General features: G+C 36.0%; 2 protein-coding genes across 2 annotated transcripts; both read right to left on the bottom strand.

Annotated features, from left to right (window-relative positions):
* Nucleotides 1–7611: 7611 nt before the first annotated feature.
* On the bottom strand, nucleotides 7612–8535 carry LOC127684253 (olfactory receptor 1030-like). The gene has a single exon (XM_052181208.1). The coding sequence runs from the start codon at nucleotides 8533–8535 to the stop codon at nucleotides 7612–7614; it is 924 nt and encodes a 307-aa protein (XP_052037168.1).
* A 4352-nt stretch (nucleotides 8536–12887) lies between these two features.
* LOC127684252 (olfactory receptor 1030-like) lies at nucleotides 12888–13826 on the bottom strand. The gene has a single exon (XM_052181207.1). The coding sequence runs from the start codon at nucleotides 13824–13826 to the stop codon at nucleotides 12888–12890; it is 939 nt and encodes a 312-aa protein (XP_052037167.1).
* Between the last annotated feature and the right edge of the window lie 9667 nt (nucleotides 13827–23493).

Below are 23493 nucleotides of genomic sequence, written 5' to 3'. Positions count from 1 at the left end.
GTAAGGAATGGCAGAGTGTGCTGTGCTAGTATCAGAGAGCCCCTGTGAAAGAAGAGTTGAGAGAATGAGGATGTTTTTGGTGTTTTTTAGGAAGGTTGGTCTGAGGCAGGTGTAGGATGAGCGGGATCAGTCGGGTATGAGGCAAGGGTTCTCTAATTGGCCTGCATCAAACAGGATTTCTTGGGGATGTAACACAAGAGAGAATTGCCTCCATGAGTATAGAGGAGAGAAGGGAGGAAAGATTAGGCAATGGGTTCCTTTTGCAAGATTCAAAATAACTGATAAAAACAATGTAAAGAAGGAAAGGTTTTATTTCAGGTCACAATTTAAAGAGATTGAGAATCTGTCCTGGTGGTGAAAGCATGGCAGTGTACGCTTGAGGCAGTCGGTCATTCTATACGTCTGTTACAGAAACAGAGAGAAATGAACCAAAATGGCTGCTGGCATGTAAAACCTCAAACTTATCTCCAATGACCCACTTTTTCAAGGAAATCCCTATCTCTTAAAGATTCCAAAATCTCCAAACCAGCACCATCAACTGGCGACCAGGTGTTCACAACAAATGAGCCCAGGGGGATATTTCACATTCAAACTGCAACATATGAGATCGTCAAATGTCATACAGCTCCAAGAAATCCCCAGGTAGCCTCAGTGGAGTCTGATTGTTAGAGGAGTGAATCTCTCATAGGGCAGGCCAGAACTTTTACTAGTGTTTCTGTAAGCCTTTGCCACTGACTGGAAGCATCCCCAAGGGCTTCATTCAATTGCTTGGTGGGTCCAAAGGATAGCTGATGGAGCTCTTGTCCCTTCTGCTTTCTACAGCATGTCCTCTTGAAGGAAATTTAAAGGGTGTTTTTGTGACTGCCCCATAGGAAAGAGCCACCCAAAGAATAATGAAAGGAAAGAAGAAAAACAAGTGTGATTTCTAGACCAAAGAAGCAGCTGCTGTTGGCCAGAGGCATCAAGGGGAGGAGAGGCCCTTGGTCCTGTGAAGGCTTGATTTCCCAGTGTAGGGGAATGCCAGAGCAGGGAGGAGGGAGTTGGTGGGTGGCTGGGTGAGTACCCTCACAGAAGCAGGGTTAGGGATATGGGATAGGGGATTTCTGGAGGGGAAACCTAAAAAGGGGATAACATTTGAAATGTAAATAAAGAAATAACAAAAAAAAAACTACAAAAAGAGAAGTATTTAACTCCATTTATAATAATTTCCAAAGAAATGAGAATAATAAATTGAATCCTCACAACTGGAGAATGTTTAAGAAATTTGAAAACACCTGTGATTTTTAGAAGGTAGTAGAAGAACATTTGCATGTTCTTAGTAAATTGTGTTATTGAAGTCCTTTTAAGAATAGTGATTTAAACATGAATGTTTCCTGTGATGCAAAGTTAGCACTTGCTTGAAGAAACTCTATCTCTGGCACATATTTAGACTTATATTATTCACTTTCTCACTAGGTTTTTATATTACCCAGAAACTGGAAATATGAAGTGATACTTTAAGAGTAGAATGGATAGATGTATCATGTCTTTTATTGACATAAACTATATCAATAAAAACAGATTTTATATGAATCAATGTGCATATACTTTTAAATGTTAGTTAAAAATTAAACAGCTTGCAGAAGCACAGTTCTGCCATCTCCATCAAGATTTATCTAACCAAAATCACACTGCGTAATTTTTCAGATACATAAACACCTACCAACAGTTATAACTCTACATAGGGTTAAGAGACACTACAGGAAGCATTTACTGAGAAAATTTAACTAATTTTTATTTATTTAACTTATTTATTACAGTTCATATTTTATTCACCCCCCTACCCCATTAATAGGACTGTTCCACATCCCATACCTCCTCCCCATCCCCCTGTCTCCACGTGGATGTCCCTACCACATCAGACCTCTAAACTCCCTGGGGCATCTAGTCTCTTGAGGGTTAGGTAGATCATCTCTGAATGAACACAGACCTGGATGTCCAGACTCTCCCTACCTATTCAATATAGTACTTGAAGTACAAGCCACAGCAATTAGACAATAAAAGGAGGTCAAAGGGATTCAGATTGTAAAGGAAGAAGTCACAGTTTCACTATTTGCAGATGATATGATAGTATATTCAAGTGACCCCAAAAATTCCACCAGAGAACTCCTAAACCTGATAAACAACTTCAGCAAAGTGGCTGAATATAAAATTAACTAAATCAAATCACTACCCTTCCTATACTCAAAGGATAAAGAGGCTGAGAAAGAAATTAGGGAAACAACATCCTTCACAATAGTCAGAAATAATATAAAATACCTTGGTGTGACTCTAACCAAGCAAATGAAAGATCTGTATGACAAGAACTTCAAGTATCTGAAGAAAGAAATTGAAGAAGATCTCAGAAGATGGAAAAATCTCCCATACTCATAGATTGGCAGGATTTTATATAGCTTTGGCAGGGTTTTATAGTAAAAATTTCCATCTTGTGTAAAGCAATCTACAGATTCAATGCAATCCCTATCAAAATTCCAACTCAATTCTTCATAGAGTTAGAAAGAGCAATTTCCAAATTTATCTGAAATAACAAAAAACCCAGGATAAAGAAAACTATTCTCAACAGTTAAAGAATTTCTGGCAAAATCACCATGCCTGACCTCAAGCTATAGTAAAGAGCAATAGTGACTAAAAACTGCATGGTATTGGTACAGTGACAGGCAGGTAGATCAATGGAATAGAATTGAACCCAGAAATGAACCCTCACACTATTGTCATTTGAACTTTGACAAAGGAGCTAAAACCATCCAGTGGAAAAAAGACAGCATTTTCATCAAATGGTGCTGGGTCAACTGGCAGTCAACATGTAGAAGTATACAAATTGATCCATTCTTTTCTCCCCATACAAAACTCAAGTCCAAGTGGATCAAGGACCTCCATATAAAATACTGAATCTAAGAGAAGAGAAAGTAGGGAAGAACCTGCAGCACATGGGCACAGGGGAAATTTTCCTTAATAGAACACCAATAGCATATGCTCTAAGATCAAGAATTGACAAATGAGACCTCATAATATTGCAAAGCTTCTGCAAGGCAAAGGGCACCATCAATATGACAACATGGTAATCAACAGATTGGGAAACGATCTTTACCAATACTACATCCAATAAAGGGCTAATATCCAATACATACAAGGTACTCAAGAGGTTAGACTCCAGAGTACCAAATAACCCTATTAAAAATGGGGAACAGAGTTAAACAAAGAATTCACAACTGAGCAATCCTGGATGGCTGAACAACTCCCTTTTATTTTATTTTTAATTTTTTTTATTTATTGAACAGGGAAGTAAAGGAAAATAAAAACACTTTATGATAAAATTAAAGATTTACATTGAAAATATTTCAGATAAACATGTTAAAATTGACAATTTTCATGGAAAATTAAGGAGTAAAGTGGTAGACATGTAAAACATTGTTAAATTAATTGAAATAATGGGATAGAAACATTTTATGATAGAATTGATGATTTAAGTGGAAAATATTTCTGATAAAATTGTAGAAAAATGTAGAAAAACATGCTAGAAATGTTCAACATTCTTTTTTAGCTTATTGAACTTTTATTTTCTTAGTAGTAAAACGACAGTGTTCATCTATTCACTCACTCAACAAATGTTTACAGGTCCCTTCTTGTATCCTAGGAAGTTCTATATATTGGAAAGAGTCTGAATGGTGATGGAAGGGACAGTTCTTTTTTTTTTTCTTTTCTTCTTTTTATTCAATATAGTTTCTATTTACATTTCAAATGATTTCCCATTTTCTGGCTCCCCACTCCCTGAAAGTCCCATAAGCCCTCTTCCCTTCCCCTGTTTCCCCATCCACCCCTTCCCACTTCCTTGTTCTGGTATTGCCTTATACTGCTGCACTGAGCCTTTCCAGAACCAGGGGCTACTCCTCAGTTCTTCTTGGACATCATTTGATATGTGGATTATGTCTTGAGTATTCCAAGTTTCTAGGCTAATATCCACTTATCAGTGATAAGTAATGGCCATCTTGCCAAAAGCAATATACAGATTCAACGCAATACCCATCCATATCCCAACTCAGTTCTTCATAGAGTTAGAAAGAGCAATTCTCAAAGTCATTTGGAATAACAAAAAACCCAGGATAGCTAAAACTGTTCTCAACAATGAAAGAAATTCTGGGGGAATCAATATCCCTGACTTCAAGCAATACTACAGAGCAATAGTGTTAAAAACTGCATGGTATTGGTACAGTGACAGTCAAGTGAATCAATGGAACAGGATTGAAGATCCAGAAATGAACCAACACACCTATGTCCACTTGATCTTCAACAAAGGGGCTGAAAACATCCAATGGAAAAAAAGATAGCCTTTTCAACAAATGGTGCTGGTTCAACTAGAGGTCAGCATGCAGAAGACTGTGAATTGATCCAGCCTTATCTCCTTGTACTAAACTCAACTCCAAATGGATCCAGGACCTCCACATAAAACCAGACACTCTGAAGCTAATAGAAAAGAAACTGGGGAAGACCCTTGAGGACATGGGGAAAAGTTCCTGAACAGAACACCAATAGCTTATGCTCTAAGATCAAGAATTGACAAATGGGACCTCATAAAATTACAAAGTTTCTGTAAGGCAAAGGACACGAACAAAAGGACAAATCGGCAACCAACAAATTGGGAAAAGATCTTCACCAACCCTACATCTGACAGAGGGCTAATATCCAATATATACAAAGAACTCAAGAAGATAGACCCCAGAAAACCAAATAACCCTATCAAAAATGGGATACAGAGCTAAACAAAGAATTTTCACCTGAAGAATTTCAGATGGCTGAGAAGCATCTTAAGAAATGTTCAACATTCTTAATCATCAGGGAAATGCAAATCAAAACCACCCTGAGATTCCACCTCACACCAGTCAGAATGAGCAAGATCAAAAGCTCAGGAGACAGAAAATGCTGGAGAGGATGTGAAGAAAGAGGAACACTCTTCCATTGCTGGTGGGATTGTAAGCTGGTACAACCACTCTAGAAATCAGTTTGGCAGTTCCTCAGAAAATTGGACATAGCACTACCTGAGGACCCAAATATACCATTCCTGGGCATATTCCCAGAAGATGCTCCAACATGTAATAAGGACACATTCTCCACTATGTTCATAGCATCCTTATTTATAATAGCCAGAAAGTGAAAAGAACCCAGATTTCCCTCAACAGAGGTATGGATACAGAAAATGTACATTTACACAATGGAGTACTTATCAGCTATTAAAAACAATGAATTCATGAAATTCTTAGGCAAATGGATGGAAATAGAAAATATCTTCCTGAGTGAGGTAACCAAGTAACCAAAGAACACACCATATGCATTTGCTGATAAGTGGATATTAGCTCAAAAGCTTAGAATACCCAAGATACAACTCACAGACAACATGAAGCTCAAGATGAAGGAAGACCAAAGTGTGGATACTTTGTTCCTTATTGGAAGGTGGATCAAAATACCCATGGCACACAGCCAACCAATGGACTGAGCATAGAGAGCATCTAGAGAAAGGACCCAAGGAACTGAAGAGATTTGCAGCCCTGCAAGAGGAACAGTAATATATACCAACTAGTAAGTTCCCCCAAAGATCCCAGGGTTACTAAACCACCAACCAAAGAATACACATGGAGCAACCCATGACTCCAGCTACATATGTAACAGAAGATGACCATTTCAGAGATCAATGAGAGGAGAAGCCATTGGTCCTGTGAAGGCTTGATTTCCCAGAATAGGGGAATGCAAGTCAGGATATTGGGGGGAGGGTGAGCACTGGGAAGGGGCATGGGATGGAGGGTTTCAGGGGGGTAACTCAGAAAGGGGATACCATTTGAAATGTAAATAAAGCAAATATCTAATAAAAAAATCCCTAATGTACATGAAAAAAAGGAAACTCAAAAAATAAAAATAAAAAATAAAATGGAGTATATGCATATATTTAACTAAGTAGTGAAAAATATTATTATTCTTTTGATAAGTTATTATCCACTAGTGAAATGAGTCAATTTGAGCAAGATTTACTGGTCCCAAGGAAAGATGACAGGGAAAGCTACATGAGGATGAAGAGAAGGAGATGGAAGAGAAATAGAGAAGGAGCACACACACTCAGGAAGAAAGGAAATGCAGAGAGAGGAAGAGAGAAGATCTCCCTGGAAATGCCACTCCAGTGTTTGGTTTTGGTCTCTTCACACCAAATCCAACATGTCTGGATATAATAGGCAAGAACATCTGGGGGAGTTGGAAGCCCAGCTCCTGGTCTAGAAAGTCAGGGTAAAGAATTGGCTACGCCAGGTAGGGACTGAGGAAATCCAGGAGAACCTAGAGGCCATATCCACTTTGGTATGTTAAATAAGCACCTGAGCCCCTTGCCCCAGGTCTGTAATACCTTATCTTTACATCCTTAAGATAAAAATATAAAATAGATTTAACAATATGTGAATATTGAAAAACAGATAAAACCATGCATATGACTTTATCTTAGAACCTACAACAATCAATGAGTAGATGAAAATGTGACTATGATGTCACAGATTCATTGAAATACCCATGAACTGCTAAGGTTAAGAAATCAATAGTGGCTCTGGACAAAGAATAGGCAAGTGATGTGCAACTCTCCTGGCAGAATAAAGACAATCTAAGGACACAATTCTGTTCCTCCCTTTGCTACCACACTTCTGTAACAATGGATCACCATTCTCATCCTGTGCTGCAAAATTACCTAGGAATTACATTCTAAATAAAGGAAAATCTAAGAATCTGGTGTCAAGAAAAGGGGGCGCTTGTCCCGCTAGAATAGACTGACAACATGTCAGTTCATTTTGCAAGAGGGGCTAGAACTTAGGCATTGAGGAACTTCAGGACTACGCAGAAGATTGACCAAGAATGTGTAAGTATCCACAATTCCTGCAATGTATATAAATATATTATTCATATTATGATCCAAAAGATGGGTTTGGGGTGTTACTGGTTTTTTTTTTCACTCCTGAAGGATAGAGGAGACGTTACAAATTGAAGGTCATGCATAACTGTAAAAATACTACAAAACATATCCAACACAAATTTTTCATTTCTAACAAACACCCAGTGTTCATTAAAGATGCCAGTAGTTTGCTAATATCATTTAAAAGATATATTTTTAACAAAGCATTAGTTAAGTACATACAAGGCTTTTATTGCCTTTCAATTTGTATAAAAACAAATAAACTTTCTACTTTCCATGAAAACTATGGAAGTTAGTAAGCAAAATTATAACTCAAAAAACTGCCATCTTCAAAGCATAGGAAAACTACATATTTTATAACACTGGGTCAGTGTTAATTAAGTGAATACATTCATGATCTACACTGATTAAAAATAAACACTGTTCCTGCTCCAGTTTCTGAATTATTATGCTAAAAATAGTCACTGAGACTGCACTGTAATCTCCAGTGAACAAATTAATACAAGTTAGTAAATTTGACAGGTGAATTAAATACAAAATAAAATGAGTGACTTAGAAGGTCTGTTTATTTGAAACACACAGTATTTCATCAGATAATAAGAACATTTTACATACCTGTGAGCAATTATCAACAATCATTTCTGGATAACTTTCCTTATTGCATTTTTCACATCTTTATTTCTCAGACTATAGATGAATGGGTTCAACATTGGGCTTACAAAGATATAAAAAACAGCCACAATTTTCCCTTGTTCTACAGATGTCTCAGAGGGGGGCCTCAGATGCATGCAGAACAATGTTCCATAAAAGATGGTAACAGCCGTCAGGTGGGACCCACAAGTAGAGAAGGCCTTGCGCCTCCCCTCTGCAGAACGGATTCTCAGGATGGCTGTAAAGATGAAAATGTAGGAGATGAGGATGATGGTGAGAGAACAGGTGAGGTTGGATCCTGCCACCACAAACATGGCAGTTTTCTTCACATAGGTATCTGAACAAGCAAGGACCATGAGTGGTGGGTCTGCACAGTAGAAGTGATTGATCTCATTGGGTCCACAAAAGGTTAAACGAAGCATCAGGATGGTCTGTATTAGACCATTTACAAAGCCGTAAATGTACTGTGTGGCTACAAGAGAGAGACAGACACCTTGAGACATTTTGCTAGTGTATAACAAGGGCTTGCAGATGGCGACATAACGGTCATAAGCCATCACTGCAAGCATATAGTAGTCAGTGATCACGAAGGCGATAAAAAAGTGAAATTGAATAATGCAGCCAATAAAAGAAATGCTTTTTCTCTTGGATAAAAAGTTAACCAACATCTGAGGGGCAACAGTGGTGGCATAACAGAGATCTACAAAGGAGAGATGGCTGAGGAAGAAGTACATGGGAGTGTGCAGCTTGCTATCACTTCTGATTAAGAAGATCATGCTCACGTTGCCAGTCACGGTGATGAGGTAGATAACAAGGAATACCACAAAGAGCACAGGCTGAAGATCTGCTCGATCAGTCAGTCCAAGGAAAATAAACTCTGTGACTTTTGTATAGTTTTTCTTTAGCATCTCTATGCTTGGGACCAGACCAGAATTTTTCTAAGGAGAAAAAAAAATTAAAATCATATGATTACTACTGTACATGCAACATAGCGTGTGTTCTGTGTGATTCTGAGTCTTCTTCCTTCTAACTTGTAAGTGCACATGGCATAGAAATGTCCCAGGAATCTGGAGATATGGCTTAGAGGTTTCAAGGCCTTGTTACTCTTATGGATGTCTAGGTTCAGTTCAGAGCATCCATATGATGTTTCACAATCATCTGGAACTTCAGTTTCAGAGACTATAGTGCTCTTTTCTCAGCTCTGCAAGCACCAGTCACACACATGCTGCACATAGTTATATGCAGGCAAAATACAAATATACATAAGATAAAATAATCTAAAACACATGTAAATAAAGTTGTTTAAGAATGTGTAGTTAATATTTTAAAAGTTCCCTAAATTCATATGTAACTATGTATATATGTGTTTGGTGTGTGTGGGAGGAGGTGGTATATGCTGGTGCAAGTCTTCTTAGTGTTTACTCTATGTTTCCTCTGAACATATGAGTATAAAATGATGTTTTTCTCTAAATATACTTTGGGGTGTGTGCCACAAAATGTTAGCCATTGAGTCTTACCTGTTTTCCTTAGCTAATTAAGTTGGGGAGTTTAACTGAAGCATGGCCCATATTCACATAAGCAGAAGACATCTCTATAAACTCTTTTGAACCCAAGATGTCTTTCAAATTGTTCCCTCACCCTTCAACAGATGTTCCTTACTCCAAATAGCATGCCTCATCCAAAATAGCATACCAGGGACACTTTCTTAATTTTCTACAAAGCAAACTTATTTTCTGCATATTACGTATTTTTTTTTTTTTGCTCAGGAAGAAAAATTATTATTTTGAGGGAGATAACACTAGTCAAATTAAACATTTATGTATATAAATATTCATATATAAACATATTGCATACATGAGTCAATTAAATCCTATACATATACCTGTGCACATAAATGTACATGTGCATACATTGGCAGTCTCACATGCTCATTAGGGCATTGAAAACTTTCTGCTAGTATGACATGTAATAATGATAATGAGAACCAAATCAGGTCATGAAGTTTTGCTGTGTCTTCATCTCAGTCTAACACTCAGAAAGTTGTAATAATGGTGAAACATGAATTCTATACAGGTTTCCAAAAGCATACTTCTAAATTCTTTTACATCATTCTGAAAAAAATAATCACTTTCTGAATCTGAGAAAATCCTGAAGACACTGGTACAGAAATGAACTGCTCATAGACACCATTTCTTGGAACACTTGCATTCTTCTTTTATAAAATATGTCCACATGTGCAAGTTTGTAACCATAATACCACTGACAGAAAGAAGCTTTTAAGCTCTACATCAATGAATCCCTCAAGGGTCCTTGCACATTATATTTTGCTGTTCTACAAATAAGAACTTAGGGTTTATTGGATAAGGTATTTAAATACAAAATAAGTCATATTGATAAGTGAATACTTACTCTTAGAAATATAGGATGCATTCAGAAGTGATAGTATAAAGCCATTGAACTAGTTTTTAATTATTAAAATGCATATTTCTAGATTCTAACATTTAAAAAATGCTTTCTACTCCTACCTGTTAAAGGAAAGTAACTTTGCAATGTAACTAGTGTGAAGAAGCTGAATGGTTTATAGAAGCAAGCACTCATAGAATCAATTCCCCAGGGTTCAATTATTACTTCAAGTAAGTTGTTTGGATTATGAATAACTTCTATCTTCCTGTTCTAAAACCCTAAATCCATTGAGAGCAGAAGTATTGCCTGTCCTCCATAGTCATCAGGGATTCAAATCATTAAAGAATAGTGAACCAAAGGACTCATTACTTATTTTAGCTTGTGTTAAATATCTTTATTTTTAACTTCTTGTTATTATTTGTATGTAAATAGTAATGACTGATAATTAGGGGTCCAAAGTATGAGGACCCTATGAATTTATCCAATGCTAAGATGTCAGCCCTAAAATCATATTCATACAAGCAGCACTAAAGCTTACAAGTTATATTTGTATATTTATATGTTTTTCCAAATTAAAATAATTGGCATCATGAGCCAAATATCAGAGGCAGGATAAAAAAGTAACTCACTGTGTCCTTCTCATTCCCTTCTTGTCTCAACATAATCATGCTAAGGTCTCCTTGTCCATACAAAGTGAATTTTTCCATGGGTATTTCTTGAAGAGAAAAGTAGCATGAGATGTTCTTTCTGGTTCCAGCTTTTAAATGCTTCTAGAACCAGTAGCCACTGTCCTTGCTCTCTGGGGCCTCAAAATGGGAAAATTTTTCTAACATAAGCGCTGTTGCTTCATCTTTATTAAATTGAGTGTTTAAGATGTCCTTTGTTCTCATTTGTTATTGGATAATCTTAAGATAAGACAATAGAGAAGAACATTGCTTTAATGCTATGACTCCAATCTGGACCAGAGTGGCACATGACATGTATTTAATACACATTACAATGATGTAAAAATAATCACAATGATTATTTTCTCTTTTGATAAATGTTTAAGGTGTTTCTGACTTGCTGTTTGTAGAAGTGTTAGGGACAAATGAATCACTCTCCATCTGTGTCCTGACACAGTTGACAGTCATATGACAGGCAAATGTTATAATTACTGACAATATGGCACGTAAATTAAAGTTTGACCATGTTGCTTAGGAATGACTTTCCTTTCTGACCCTCTGTATTGGCACCATCTAGATACAGCAGGGCAAAGATTGAATATCCAATGCCAAGTCTTACAATCTTTTGGATAGGCAGGAATGCAAAGTAAACAAAACAAGTGTTATTGGCCAGAGTACTAGTTGGCAAAATATTGACGACATGCAAAAAATGTGGAGATGTTTATATACTGTGAACCCAAAACAGCAGCACTTTTTCAGAGAAACATATTTAGAATCATATGACATATATCTGCAGGGTTTCTTATCATCATGAAAGCAGAATATATAATTGTTCCTTCAGAAGAGAACAGATACAGAGCTGTGAATAGATGGTACATGGACAGGGACACAGAGACTATATGAGCAAGAAGAGCACCTAAATGAATCAGTGTGCATAAGTCTAAGAGTGTTAATACAATTCTCTATTGCAAAAGAGAATGAACAATTTCTTTCTGTGAAGTTTGAACTCTAACAAAGCTATGTTATATTAATTATTAATTAATGTATAGATATATAAATAAGTAGCTACCGAGGTAATTCCACACAGGGACTCAAGACTGACAAGCATTTACTGCAGGAAATAGTGACAGAAACATCAGAGAGAACTTCTATTTCAAAAACAATTTAACAATACATGGAAATCTGATAGCAATGACTTGAATTTATAAGGATAGGTTTTATATCATATTGTTGGCTGCGAGCTATAAATTGTTTCAAATTAAACAAATTCAATCTTAATATAATTGACCATAATTGGTGAATATCACCTTAGTTGTATGTGGAATACAATTTTCTAAGGACAAACAATGTAATAAGGTGAAATATGAATCATTTGTATATGAAAAATAACCATATGTTGTGCTGGAAATATGACCCAGAAATTCAGTGCTCTGATGCTCTTACTGAGGACCTGAGTAAAACTTTTATCACCTTCATAATACCCAGCAACCATCTGTTAACATTATAATATTGAATTAGACAAAGGATCAGCACGTTACAAGAGAAGTCTAAAATCCACACACAAATGAGACAGCTACAACATAATACACAAAATAGCTGTATATTAATATGTCTAAAGAATCAAATTGCTGTTTATTTGCAAATAACTAGAAAATGGTAATAAAAAGTAAAGGAGCAGAGGCTCAATGATGGGAATGCGTACTCAACAACAGAAGAGCACTAGCTTCTGAATGGAAATTTGTCATTTCTAGCAAGATAATGTGTATAAGGATCCAATCAGATGAATAAAATCATTTGAAAGATCTAACATGGAGTAATAATCTGAGATATATCTCTGAAATTTATAAGTTAACACATACAAAAAACTTTAAAAAGAAAGAACTAACCTACTATGGTTAGAAAATTTCAGACACATAAATAAGGGAACATACTACCAGAATATTTGTCAATTGTACCTTTACTAAAATAGCTCCCATGTACCATATTGACTTTATAGAGGAAGGGCAGTTTTAGAATTCAGTTTTATTCATTTATCTAAATGAAATGAATATCTATCATACAAGGTAGCATCCACTGCTATACTATGTGTCATTTCTGAGAGACAGAAATTAAAACAAAAATTGACAGAGAGTAATTTGGTAATTTAAAATGCACATTGGTTTAGAGATCACAGGTGCCGCAAACCTTTCAACTTACTTCAAGAATACTTCCTTCTTAACAACTTTCCTTATTGCTCTTTTCACATCTTTGTTTCTGAGACTATAGATCAAGGGGTTCAACATTGGGCTTACAAAGATATAAAAGACAGCCACAATTTTCCCCTGCTCTACAGACTTCTCAGAAGGAGGTCTGAGGTACATACAAAACAAAGTCCCATAAAAAACAGTGACAGCTACCAGATGGGACCCACAAGTAGAGAAGGCCTTGCGCCTCCCCTCTGCAGAACGGATTCTCAGGATGGCTGTAAAGATGAAAATGTAGGAGATGAGGATGATGGTGAGAGAACAGGTGAGGTTGGATCCTGCCACCACAAACATGGCAGTTTCTTTAACATAAGTATCTGAACAAGCAAGGACCATGAGTGGTGGGTCTGCACAGTAGAAGTGATTGATCTCATTGGGTCCACAAAAGGTTAAACGAAGCATCAGGATGGTCTGTGCCAGGCCATTTGCAAATCCGTAAATGTATGGTGCAGCTACAAGTGAGAGGCAGACACTTCTGGACATTTTGCTAGTGTATAACAAAGGTTTACAGATGGCCATATAGCGATCGTAAGCCATCACTGTGAGCATGTAGTAATCTGTGATCACCAAGGCAATAAAAAAGTGGAACTGTATGAAGCATCCAATGAAGGAAATGGTTTTTCTCTTTGATAAAAAATTAACCAACATCTGAGGAGTGACATTGGTGGCATAACAGAGATCTACAAAGGAGAGATGGCTGAGGAAGAAGTACATGGGAGTGTGCAGCTTGCTATCACTTCTGATTAAGAAGATCATGCTCACATTGCCAATCACTGTGATGAGGTAGATGAGTAGGAATACCACAAAGAGCACAGGCTGAAGCTCTGCTCGATCTGTCAGTCCCAGCAAAATAAACTCAGTCACTGCTGTGTAGTTTTTCTTTAACATTTTGTCTTGCTGACATCAAACAAGGTCTGTAAATTAAATAAAATTGTATCCGCATTTCTTTAATTTATTCATTATCCCCATCCTATTATCTAGTGGTGTGGGGTTTTTCGTCTTTTTTCAAACTCTTAAGATAAGTAACATAAAGAAATAGCCTAATAATAATTTGCTTGATGTAATAAATATTTAAATTAATAGAAAAATTGTAGTAGGCAACAGAAAGATAAATGGTTTATCAGTAGATAAATAATAGGTAGATAAATGTTAGATTGGTCAATAAATAGACAATAGCTAGGTGGGTGAATAGATTAGATAGAAAGATAGATGAATAAATGATAGATGGATAGATGGATAGATAGATAGATGATAGATAGATAGAAAGATTGATAGATGATAGGTAGGTAGGTAGATAGATGATAGATAAATGATAGATGATAGGTAAATGATAGAAAATAAGAGGAAGATACATGATAGGTCATAGGTAGATTAGATAGAGAGAAAGAGAGAGGGGGAATGGGTGGGTGGATGGATAGATAGATAGATAGATAGATAGATAGAAAGGTAGGTAGATAGATAGATAGATGAGAGATAGATGATAGATAGATAGATAGATAGATAGATAGATAGATAGATAGATAGATAGATAGATAGATAATGGATGATAGAAAATGTAACTTTTAAAAATGATGTTCTAAGGTTTTTTACTGCAAATATTTATCACATTGCTCATGATGTCCCAGAACATATGAGTGTAAATGTCATATGTGAGTTTAGGAAACTGAAGGTATATAAATAGTGTATAGACTTATGAAATTAAGATCTCTTCACAGGCCCCTCTTACCTCCCATGATGGTTGTCCAGCTAAGATTCTCCCCACCCTCATTTACCCAAAGTAATACTTTGTCAACAAATATTTCCTAATTTTTAATACACTGTTCAAATTCTCACTTGTACAGTACATTTTGCTTATAATTTGTGTAAGACAATAACATGTACCTTATTCATATCATGTATACAAAATATATGTGCGACTATACTCCATGAGTAATGAACATACACATATTTAATATACTCATGGACATAACTTGGACATATTCAGTGTTCATGATGGGCTGATGTTGAAGGCAAGCAAATACTGCATCTCTGAAGCCTCTGGTGAAATAGCAGAGGACAATGTGACAATATAGAGAAAAGAACACTGACTTTGACATACCACTACTGATTATAACTCTTAAATGATTTAACAAATATGGAAAACTCAATATAGGTTCCTTAGTATAAATCATCAAAAATAACAGTCATATTAACTATATAATGAAGTACATACATGCTGTTCTGAATTATATATCTTACTATTTAGGCAGAAGGAATGTGAATGTGGAAACCACCACAAAAAATTGACATCCTAGTTAAGTGATACACACACACTTATAATGCTATAGGATCTGGTCTTTATTTATAAAGACAATACTAAGAGAAACAAGTCATTTTGTAAGGTTTTTTGTGAATTGACATGTAACATTTATTTATTACAGAATTCAATTTTGTATTTGGGGATTTTAGAACTGTTGATTAGGATAATAAGATACAAAACAAATTCCTTAATTAAATATTCTAATGATTTTATGCTTTTCTTATTTAATAATATTTGCTACATAGACAAGTACTTTGGGATACCAAATGGTATTTTAATGTATTTACTTATTGAAATACTAAGATTCAAAATATTTAATATCTTTCCTCATTTTCCTCTTTAATATAAGGAAAATGAAGTAATGAAAGCTATGAGAGTTCTGAATTATATACTCAGTCCTTTAATTTCAAGAAAAAAAAACCTATACTATCGAATGCTTCTGAATATTTGAAATGTCCTGAGTACATCTGAGCATGCCATGGTTGACACTCTTGAAATTTACTGTTCTTGAAAATATCTCACATTTTTACTTCCTATATGACTCTATCTTCCAAAGTAATTATAGAATATACCTTCATTGAATGTACCCCTGATTAATTTAAAATATCAATACAATTTAAGGAATTAATGATGTCCAATTTTTTTAGCAGAATGGTTAAAAAATTATGGCAGTATTCTTTTGTTGTAGTATAATATTGTGTAGTCAAAAGTAATCACAAAAATTACTGACTGACACTTCTGATAAAGCAAATGAGAATAAACATATAAATACATACAAATACTGAGAGTCCACAGAATTCAAACACACCCAGGTGTGTGCACTCTACTCCTTGAGTCCTTTAAGTCTTCGATCCTCTTGTTCCTTAGTTGTATGTCTTCAGTGACTTATTAATATCATTGTGTCTTAATTTTCTAACCCATAAAAATCATTTCATACATAAATCAGTTCTATATGAAGATGCTTGTTCAGGAAAATCTAACATATGCCAAACACTTAAAATGTTTGTTGAAGTTACTAGAATGATGCTGGAGATAAGAAGCTGTGAGTGAGATTCAGAATCAAAGCACAGATTCCTTAAGGACAAATGCTGTGGCTTTTATATGGCTATAGATACAACAACATCTAGATAAGCGTTTTCCTATTGGAAGCAGACAATATTGATAGATAGTAATATGTTCTTTGCTGTATCTTCTTTACTATTATGCAAGTATACATCTCTAGGCCATTTATCTGTGAGCTCCTTAGCCAGAGAAAAATAGTAGTGGTATAATATGATTGATTGTTAATTCAGAAATATAGGTTACAAATCAATTTATTTTATCAACTAAGATGCTTGTTTCTCTTCCAAAAGTGAACCATATGTATCCTACCTGAAGAAGCAGAGCAAGTTCACAATGCTAGCATTAATACACAGATAGTAGAGATTTTTTATAAGATAATTGTTTCAGAGGGACCAAATCCCTATGGTTCTGTTATTTCTTACTAGGAGTGATTAGCATTATAAATAAACACTGAGTGGGGTAAATGTATTGATGACTTGAGTTTAACTGCTCAAAGCATAAAGGAATCAAATCTCCAAGGAATGGTAAAGCAATGGGATTTATAATTTATTTTCATTTGTAATGAATATTTTCATAATTTTATCTTCAGAAAGCTCCACTTCCCTTGTTTGCAATCTCTAAAATATAGCTACTCACAGGAGAAAAAGAAAGTTTTAGAGACTGTAACACCTGAAGTTTTCTTAAGTTTCAGCTATCTGTTGATTCTAAAACTGGTATTTACTTTTTTGGTAAAAATAGGGAATTTAATATCTTACAGATAATATAAATATGATAACAATTTCTACTATGTTTTTTGACCCAGGCCTCACCTTCCTGTCTTTTCCAGTCAAGACACAGACATCAGAGACTAATCAATCCTATTTTCCCTACCTAGCTCCACCTCCCCCACTTCATAATATTTCAACGTTCATATTCTGCTTGAAGAAGTTATGAAGAGTCATCAACCCAGTTCCCTGGGCTTTGGGGCAAGAGAGGGTTATTAATAGGTTATCTTTCTAGGGATTGTAGAAATGGTCATATTTGGTACAGGGAAGAAATAGCTAGGAATGATTGTATAGCCATAATCTCATTTGGTAGAAATCTTTATAATTGTGACTAAGTTCTTATTTGGTAAAGAATTTATTTTGGTGCAAAATCAAGGTTTGCATTGGTATAAATTTCTTCTATTGATACTAAAAATTTAAAAATACAGGGCTTAGACCCAGTCCCTCTTTTGCTATTCTTATAAACAGATCTGAGATGTTTAATCCTGATAGTTGGTTTTCAAAAACATCAGAAATCCACAGAATGCGATGTTTAATGTTATTTATTCACTTGTTATTGAGACTAGTCTGCTCCTGACAGCTTTCCCTGTCTTGGATTCAAAGAAGAAACTGGGCATCTTTGAATACTCCAGTTGTGGTGAAAATACCACTAGGCAAGAGTTGCCTCATTTCATCTACAGACATAATACAGTCCAAAGAAAGGACACAATTACAGGTTAGAACAGCTTGATTCTGCTGAGACAGAGTAGGCTAGTCCTTAAATCCTGTTTCTCTAAGTCTGTCAGATGACCCTGGACAGAAGGTTGAAGACTGATGTTACAGACTTTGAAGTAAAGGACTGTCCAGGTTATCAGTGATCTCTAGCAATTGGTTAAGTTTTGGAAGCTATGTTAGGCTTCCTATATATTTTCAGCTAATATCAGTCATTCTTGGATTTTTGACAGGGACTTATAGTCTGATAGCCAACCCAGGCTATTTACTTTTGAGAGGAACAGATTTGAGAGGATGTTTTTCAGATGACATACACTCCAACCCCAGGACAGAAGTCAGGTTGCAGAACTAGAAAAGGGGAAATCATTTGCAATGTAAATAAAAATATATCAATTAAAAAAAAGAAAATTTCAAGGAAAAAAAAGAGTCTTTTAGGATAGAGGACAGTGTTCAATTTTATTGGCAATAATGTCGGACTGGATGTTAGGTCTATCTTATACCTCATAATTTACAAAATGGTAATAGTTGTGCTCAATATATATTTTGAAAGTTGGGGGGGTTGGGTTTGTTTTGTTTTGTTTTGTTAATTAAACAGAAAGGGTAAAATGTTGCAAGATTTTCCCTGTCCAATCACATTGGGGCAGTAGAAGGCCTGTGATTGAACAGGAAGAGGGAGGTGGAGCTAGGAGTTGGAGAAACAGGTCCCAGGAGAAGGGAGGAGAATGGAGATGGCTTCAGACCTGGACCTACATGGAATTTACTAGGCACAAATAGGTATGTTTTTTATAAGTTTAGAAATATTGGGATAAAGCTTTTATCCTTCTCAACTGGCTCTAAAATTATTGTATTGACATATTAGAAATTGTAATATTATTATACATAAATCTGATTAGTTAAGTAAGCATTAAGAGTCCTGGTTCTACTGGGTAATTATGTGGTGAGGAGGCAGGTCATGGGGTGTGTGGGAAATTGTGTGGTAGACAGAAGAACTCCAGGCCCGCACCAGTGAGATAGCTAGCTGAGGGACCACCAACTAGAAGGCCCAGCTGGAGCCCTGTGCTCCAGTTGGCAGGAGTACAGAAGCATGGTCTGGCATCAAGGAGGGTTGTCAGATAATTTTTTTTAATTTTTCCTGCCACAAGAAGGGTAAGTGTTTCTAGCCTGGCAGGCCTCTAATTGGAGTGCTACATGCCCTTTAACATCATTGGCTGGTGCTAGGAGTCAAACCATAAACTTAACTTCTGCTTCCCACTACATTGGTGGTTATTAGGCAGAGGGTGAGCTTGTTGGAAATTAACCTGGAAACCCTGGAGTTGTTGGGGGAGATTAACCTGGAGATGCAGGTCTTGTTGTGGTCAGCCTAGATACTGGAGCTTGGTTTGGGTGTTGTTGGGGGCTAACTTGGAAACTGATGCTAGATACTGGCCTGTTAATTTACAATGTTCAAACATAGGTTCTCTAATATGGAGTCTAAACCCCAAAAGCTTGGTCTCTCACTTGCTCTGGCAAGGGATCACATACAAAAACCTTCTAGGTCTATGTGATCTGGCTATACTGCAGAAACTCCTTAGATTATAGTATGATCTACTACAATACAGATGTACAAATAGTATGTACCTTTCAGGTAAAATTAGTTTGTAGAAGGAAGCAGTCATATTTGAAATTGACATCTAGTTAAGGGGGACACAATGACATGATAAGCTCATCTCTAGACAGTAGCACAGGAGAGAGAAGCTATTGAAGAGCCCTACTCAGAGACAGTCAGTGAGTTAAGAGTGAGTGCAGTACAGTGGAGCTGAGGCTTTTTTCCTGAGTTCATATCTTTCAGTGCAATTCAGCAGAGACAATTGAAATGAGAGAATAATAAGGAGCCAGAAGATCAGAAGAAATTGCAAGTTTGAGTCCTAGCAGGGCAATTAGATTGAAAGATGATAGAAGCCATATTTATTTTTTATTCGATATATTTTTTATTTACATTTTAAATGATTTCTCCTTTTCTGGCCCCCCACTCCCCAAAAGTCATATAAGCCCCCGTCCCTCCCCCTGTTCTCCCATTCACCCCTTCCCACTTCCCTGTTCTGGCTTTGCCCTATACTGCACACTGAGTCTTTCCAGAACCAGGGGCCACTCCTCCATTCTTCTTGTACCTCATTTGATGTGTGGATTATGTTTTAGGTATTCCAATTTTCTAAGCTAATATCCACTTATTAGTGAGTGCATACCATGATTGATCTTTTGAGACTGGGTTACCTCACTTAGTATGATGTTCTCCAGCTCCATCCACTTGTCTAAGAATTTCATGAATTCATTGTTTCTAATGGCTGAATAGTACTCCATTGTGTAGATATACCACATTTTTTGCATCCATTCTTCCATTGAGGGATACCTAGGTTCTTTCCAGCTTCTGGCTATTATAAACATGGCTGCTATGAACATAGTAGAGAATGTATCCTTATTACATGCTGGGGAATCCTCTGAGTATATGCCCAGGAGTGGTATAGCAGGATCCTCCAGAAGTGATATGCCCAGTTTTCTGAGGAACTGCCAGACTGATTTCCAGAGTGGTTGTACCAATTTGCAACCCTACCAGCAGTTGAGGAGTGTTCCTCTTTCTCCACATCCTCACCAACACCTGCTATCTCCTGAATTTTTAATCTTAGCCATTCTGACTGTGTAAGGTGAAATCTCAGGGTTGTTTTGATTTGCGATGACTAATGAAGTTGAGCATTTTTTAAGATGCTTCTCAGCCATCTGAAGTTCTTTGGGTGAGAATTTTTTGTTTAGCTCTGTACCCCATTTTTAATAGGGTTATTTGGTTTTCTGGGGTCTAACTTCTTGAGTTCTTTGTATATATTGGATATTAGCCCTCTATCTGATGTAGGGTTGGTGAAGATCTTTTCCCAATTTGTTGGTTGCTGATTTGTCCTTTTGATGGTGTCCTTTGCCTTACAGAAACTTTGTAATTTAATGAGGTCCCATTTGTCAATTTTTGATCTTAGAGCATAAGATCTGTGTTCAGGAACAGGTGTTCTGTTCAGGAACTTTCCCCCTGTACCGATGTCCTCAAGGGTCTTCCCCAGTTTCTTTTCTATTAGCTTCAGAGTGTCTGGCTTTATGTAGAGGTCCTTGATCCATTTGGAGTTGAGCTTAGTACAAGGAGATAAGGATGGATCAATTTGCATTCTTCTGCATGCTGACCTCCAGTTGAACCAGCACCATTTGTTGAAAAGGCTATCTTTTTTCCATTGGATGTTTTCAGCTCCTTTGTTGAGGATCAAGTAGCCATAGGTGTGTGGGTTCATTTCTGGATCTTCAATCCTGTTCCATTGATCCACCTGCCTGTCACTGTACCAATACCAATACCATGCAGTTTTTCCCACTATTGCTCTGTAGTATTGCTTGAGGTCAGGGATTATGATTCCCCCAGAATTTCTTTTGTTGTGTAGAATAGTTTTAGCTATCCTGGGTTTTTTGTTATTCCAGATAAATTTGAGAATTGTTCTTTCTAGCTCTATGAAGAACTGAGTTGGGATTTTGATGGGTATTGGGTTGAATCTGTATATTGCTTTTGGCAAAATGGCCATTTTAGCTATGTTAATCCTGCTCATCCATGAGCATGGGAGATTTTTCCATTTTTTGAGGTCTTCTTCCATTTCCTTTAGAAGCCATATTTAATCAGCCTGGAGAAGAGTTTGAGTCAGAACAACTGAGTTGAACCACCCAGACTGAGTTTAGAAAGAACTAGAATGAATGAGCTTATTCAGCAGTAAGCCTCAGAGATGACAGTTGCATCTGGCCAATAAAAGCAACTTTTACATATATGCACACACATACCAAGAGTTATAGTGGAGTTACCCTGTATAACAACACCCCTACTAGGCATGAGAGGCTAACATAAATGTACAGGGCCAGAAATGGGGTATTTATTTTGTAGTTCTTGGCCAGTGTGGGTCCATAGAACTCCAAGCATTGCTCTTACTTACTCTGTTGAAGAAGACAAAATATCTTTGTGTCACAGAACAAGGAGAAATCAAGTTGACACCCACCTGGAAGTCATCCTTGCTTAGCTTTCCCTCCCTATTCATTAGCATGCTTGTGCTAAAGGAGCATTCTTTTTATTTTTTTCCTTTTATCATCATGTATATTTTTAATTGCCAAACATTAATGCAAAATTAAATTTGGGCGAGGAAGATTATCTTAGTTTCAGGAAAGGTATACTGTTGCTCCAAAAGAACCATAATAGTGCATAATAATCATGTTATTTTATATGTGGTCCATAAATTGCATACCGTTAAAACAGTTTTCAAATATATGTGTAGAGAAAATATTATATTAATCAGTACTTCTCTGAAATTATAAGTATATCATTATATAAATGGTTCATGTTAACGTACCAAATATCCTAATTTCTAGTTGAGCTAATTATAATTAAATAACTAGTAACTTTATTTTTGTAATATTTATTAATGAAACACTAATTGTATATCTAAATCTTTATGCATATTTCTACAGAGATTACCAAGATAAAATTGACATTTATTCTGTTGTCATAATATTTATAGAGAATTAAAACATGTAGAAATGTTACAAATGAACACAAAACCTATGAAATGGAGAGCAAACCACTAGAGAAATTAAAAAAAGAAATTGAAATTCATTGTGAGGGTTTTATTAATGGAGTCATGGAAAGGTCTTCTTATAAAAAAATTATGGGAGGGGGATTTTTAATTTGGCCCTTAAAATAACCTAAATACCAAGTTACTTTTATTTTTAGTTTACAATACTCTGAACATTTAATGATTAAATCATAAATTAAAATTTTTACCAATGGAGATGTCCCCACTGTAAATAATTCCAGAGGGAAAAATATAGGTTTCCCTCATGATTCCTTGATTAATGCTTAGAAAGGCTCATGTCCCCAAGGTTAATTCCTCAGAAATAAAGTCTCTCACTTGTGATGATTCTCAGAAATCACTGTCTTTCCTTTGGTAAGTCTTATTGTCCCAATGACCAAAAACTCAGAGGACATAGTGCTTAATTTCTTATTACTTTCATCTTTAAAATCATAAACAAAAATGTCTAGAGACCTTAAGAATTGTTATGATGAAATAATAACATAGGCAGACAGCCCCAGACTCTCCCGAACAGAGGCAGACATGACAACTGATGGACTAGAAGGACAGACAGATGCTGCAAGGAGAGAAGGGCAGACATCTCTGCTAAAGCCCTGATTTAGAGTAATTTTCTGTTTTCAGTTCTAGTTCCTCCATATAATAGGTTTATTTTGGTGTTGTTGTTGTTTGTTTTTTGTCAAAACACAAAAACATAGAATCTGGAAAATGAATGTATATTCTCACTGCAACATGCATTTAATTTATTTTATAAGTTTCTACTGAGAAAAGAAATGCCAAGATATTTGAGATATTTGATATCTCTTTGAGATACTTGAAGAGAGAAACAAATGGTGAAACTCCTCTCTTCCTCATTACAAGAAGCTCTTTTTGTCAGGCTTATCCTGAAACATGATTATATATTGAACCCAGGATCTTCTAGGCAAGTGAATCACGCTTTGATCAAGGACATGATCTTTTTTCTGCTATGTATGTATGTGTGTATTATATATATTTACAAATGTATGTATGTTATGCATGTTTATGCATGTGTTCCTGTGTGTGCATGAACATGCATGTGTGTGTGTGTATGTATGTATGTATGTGTG

The sequence above is a fragment of the Apodemus sylvaticus genome, chromosome 5 (genome assembly GCF_947179515.1).
Source record: "Apodemus sylvaticus chromosome 5, mApoSyl1.1, whole genome shotgun sequence".
NCBI classification, from domain to species: Eukaryota; Metazoa; Chordata; class Mammalia; order Rodentia; family Muridae; genus Apodemus; species Apodemus sylvaticus.
Note: the sequence above shows the minus strand (reverse complement) of the source record. Positions and strands in the feature narration are given on the sequence as shown.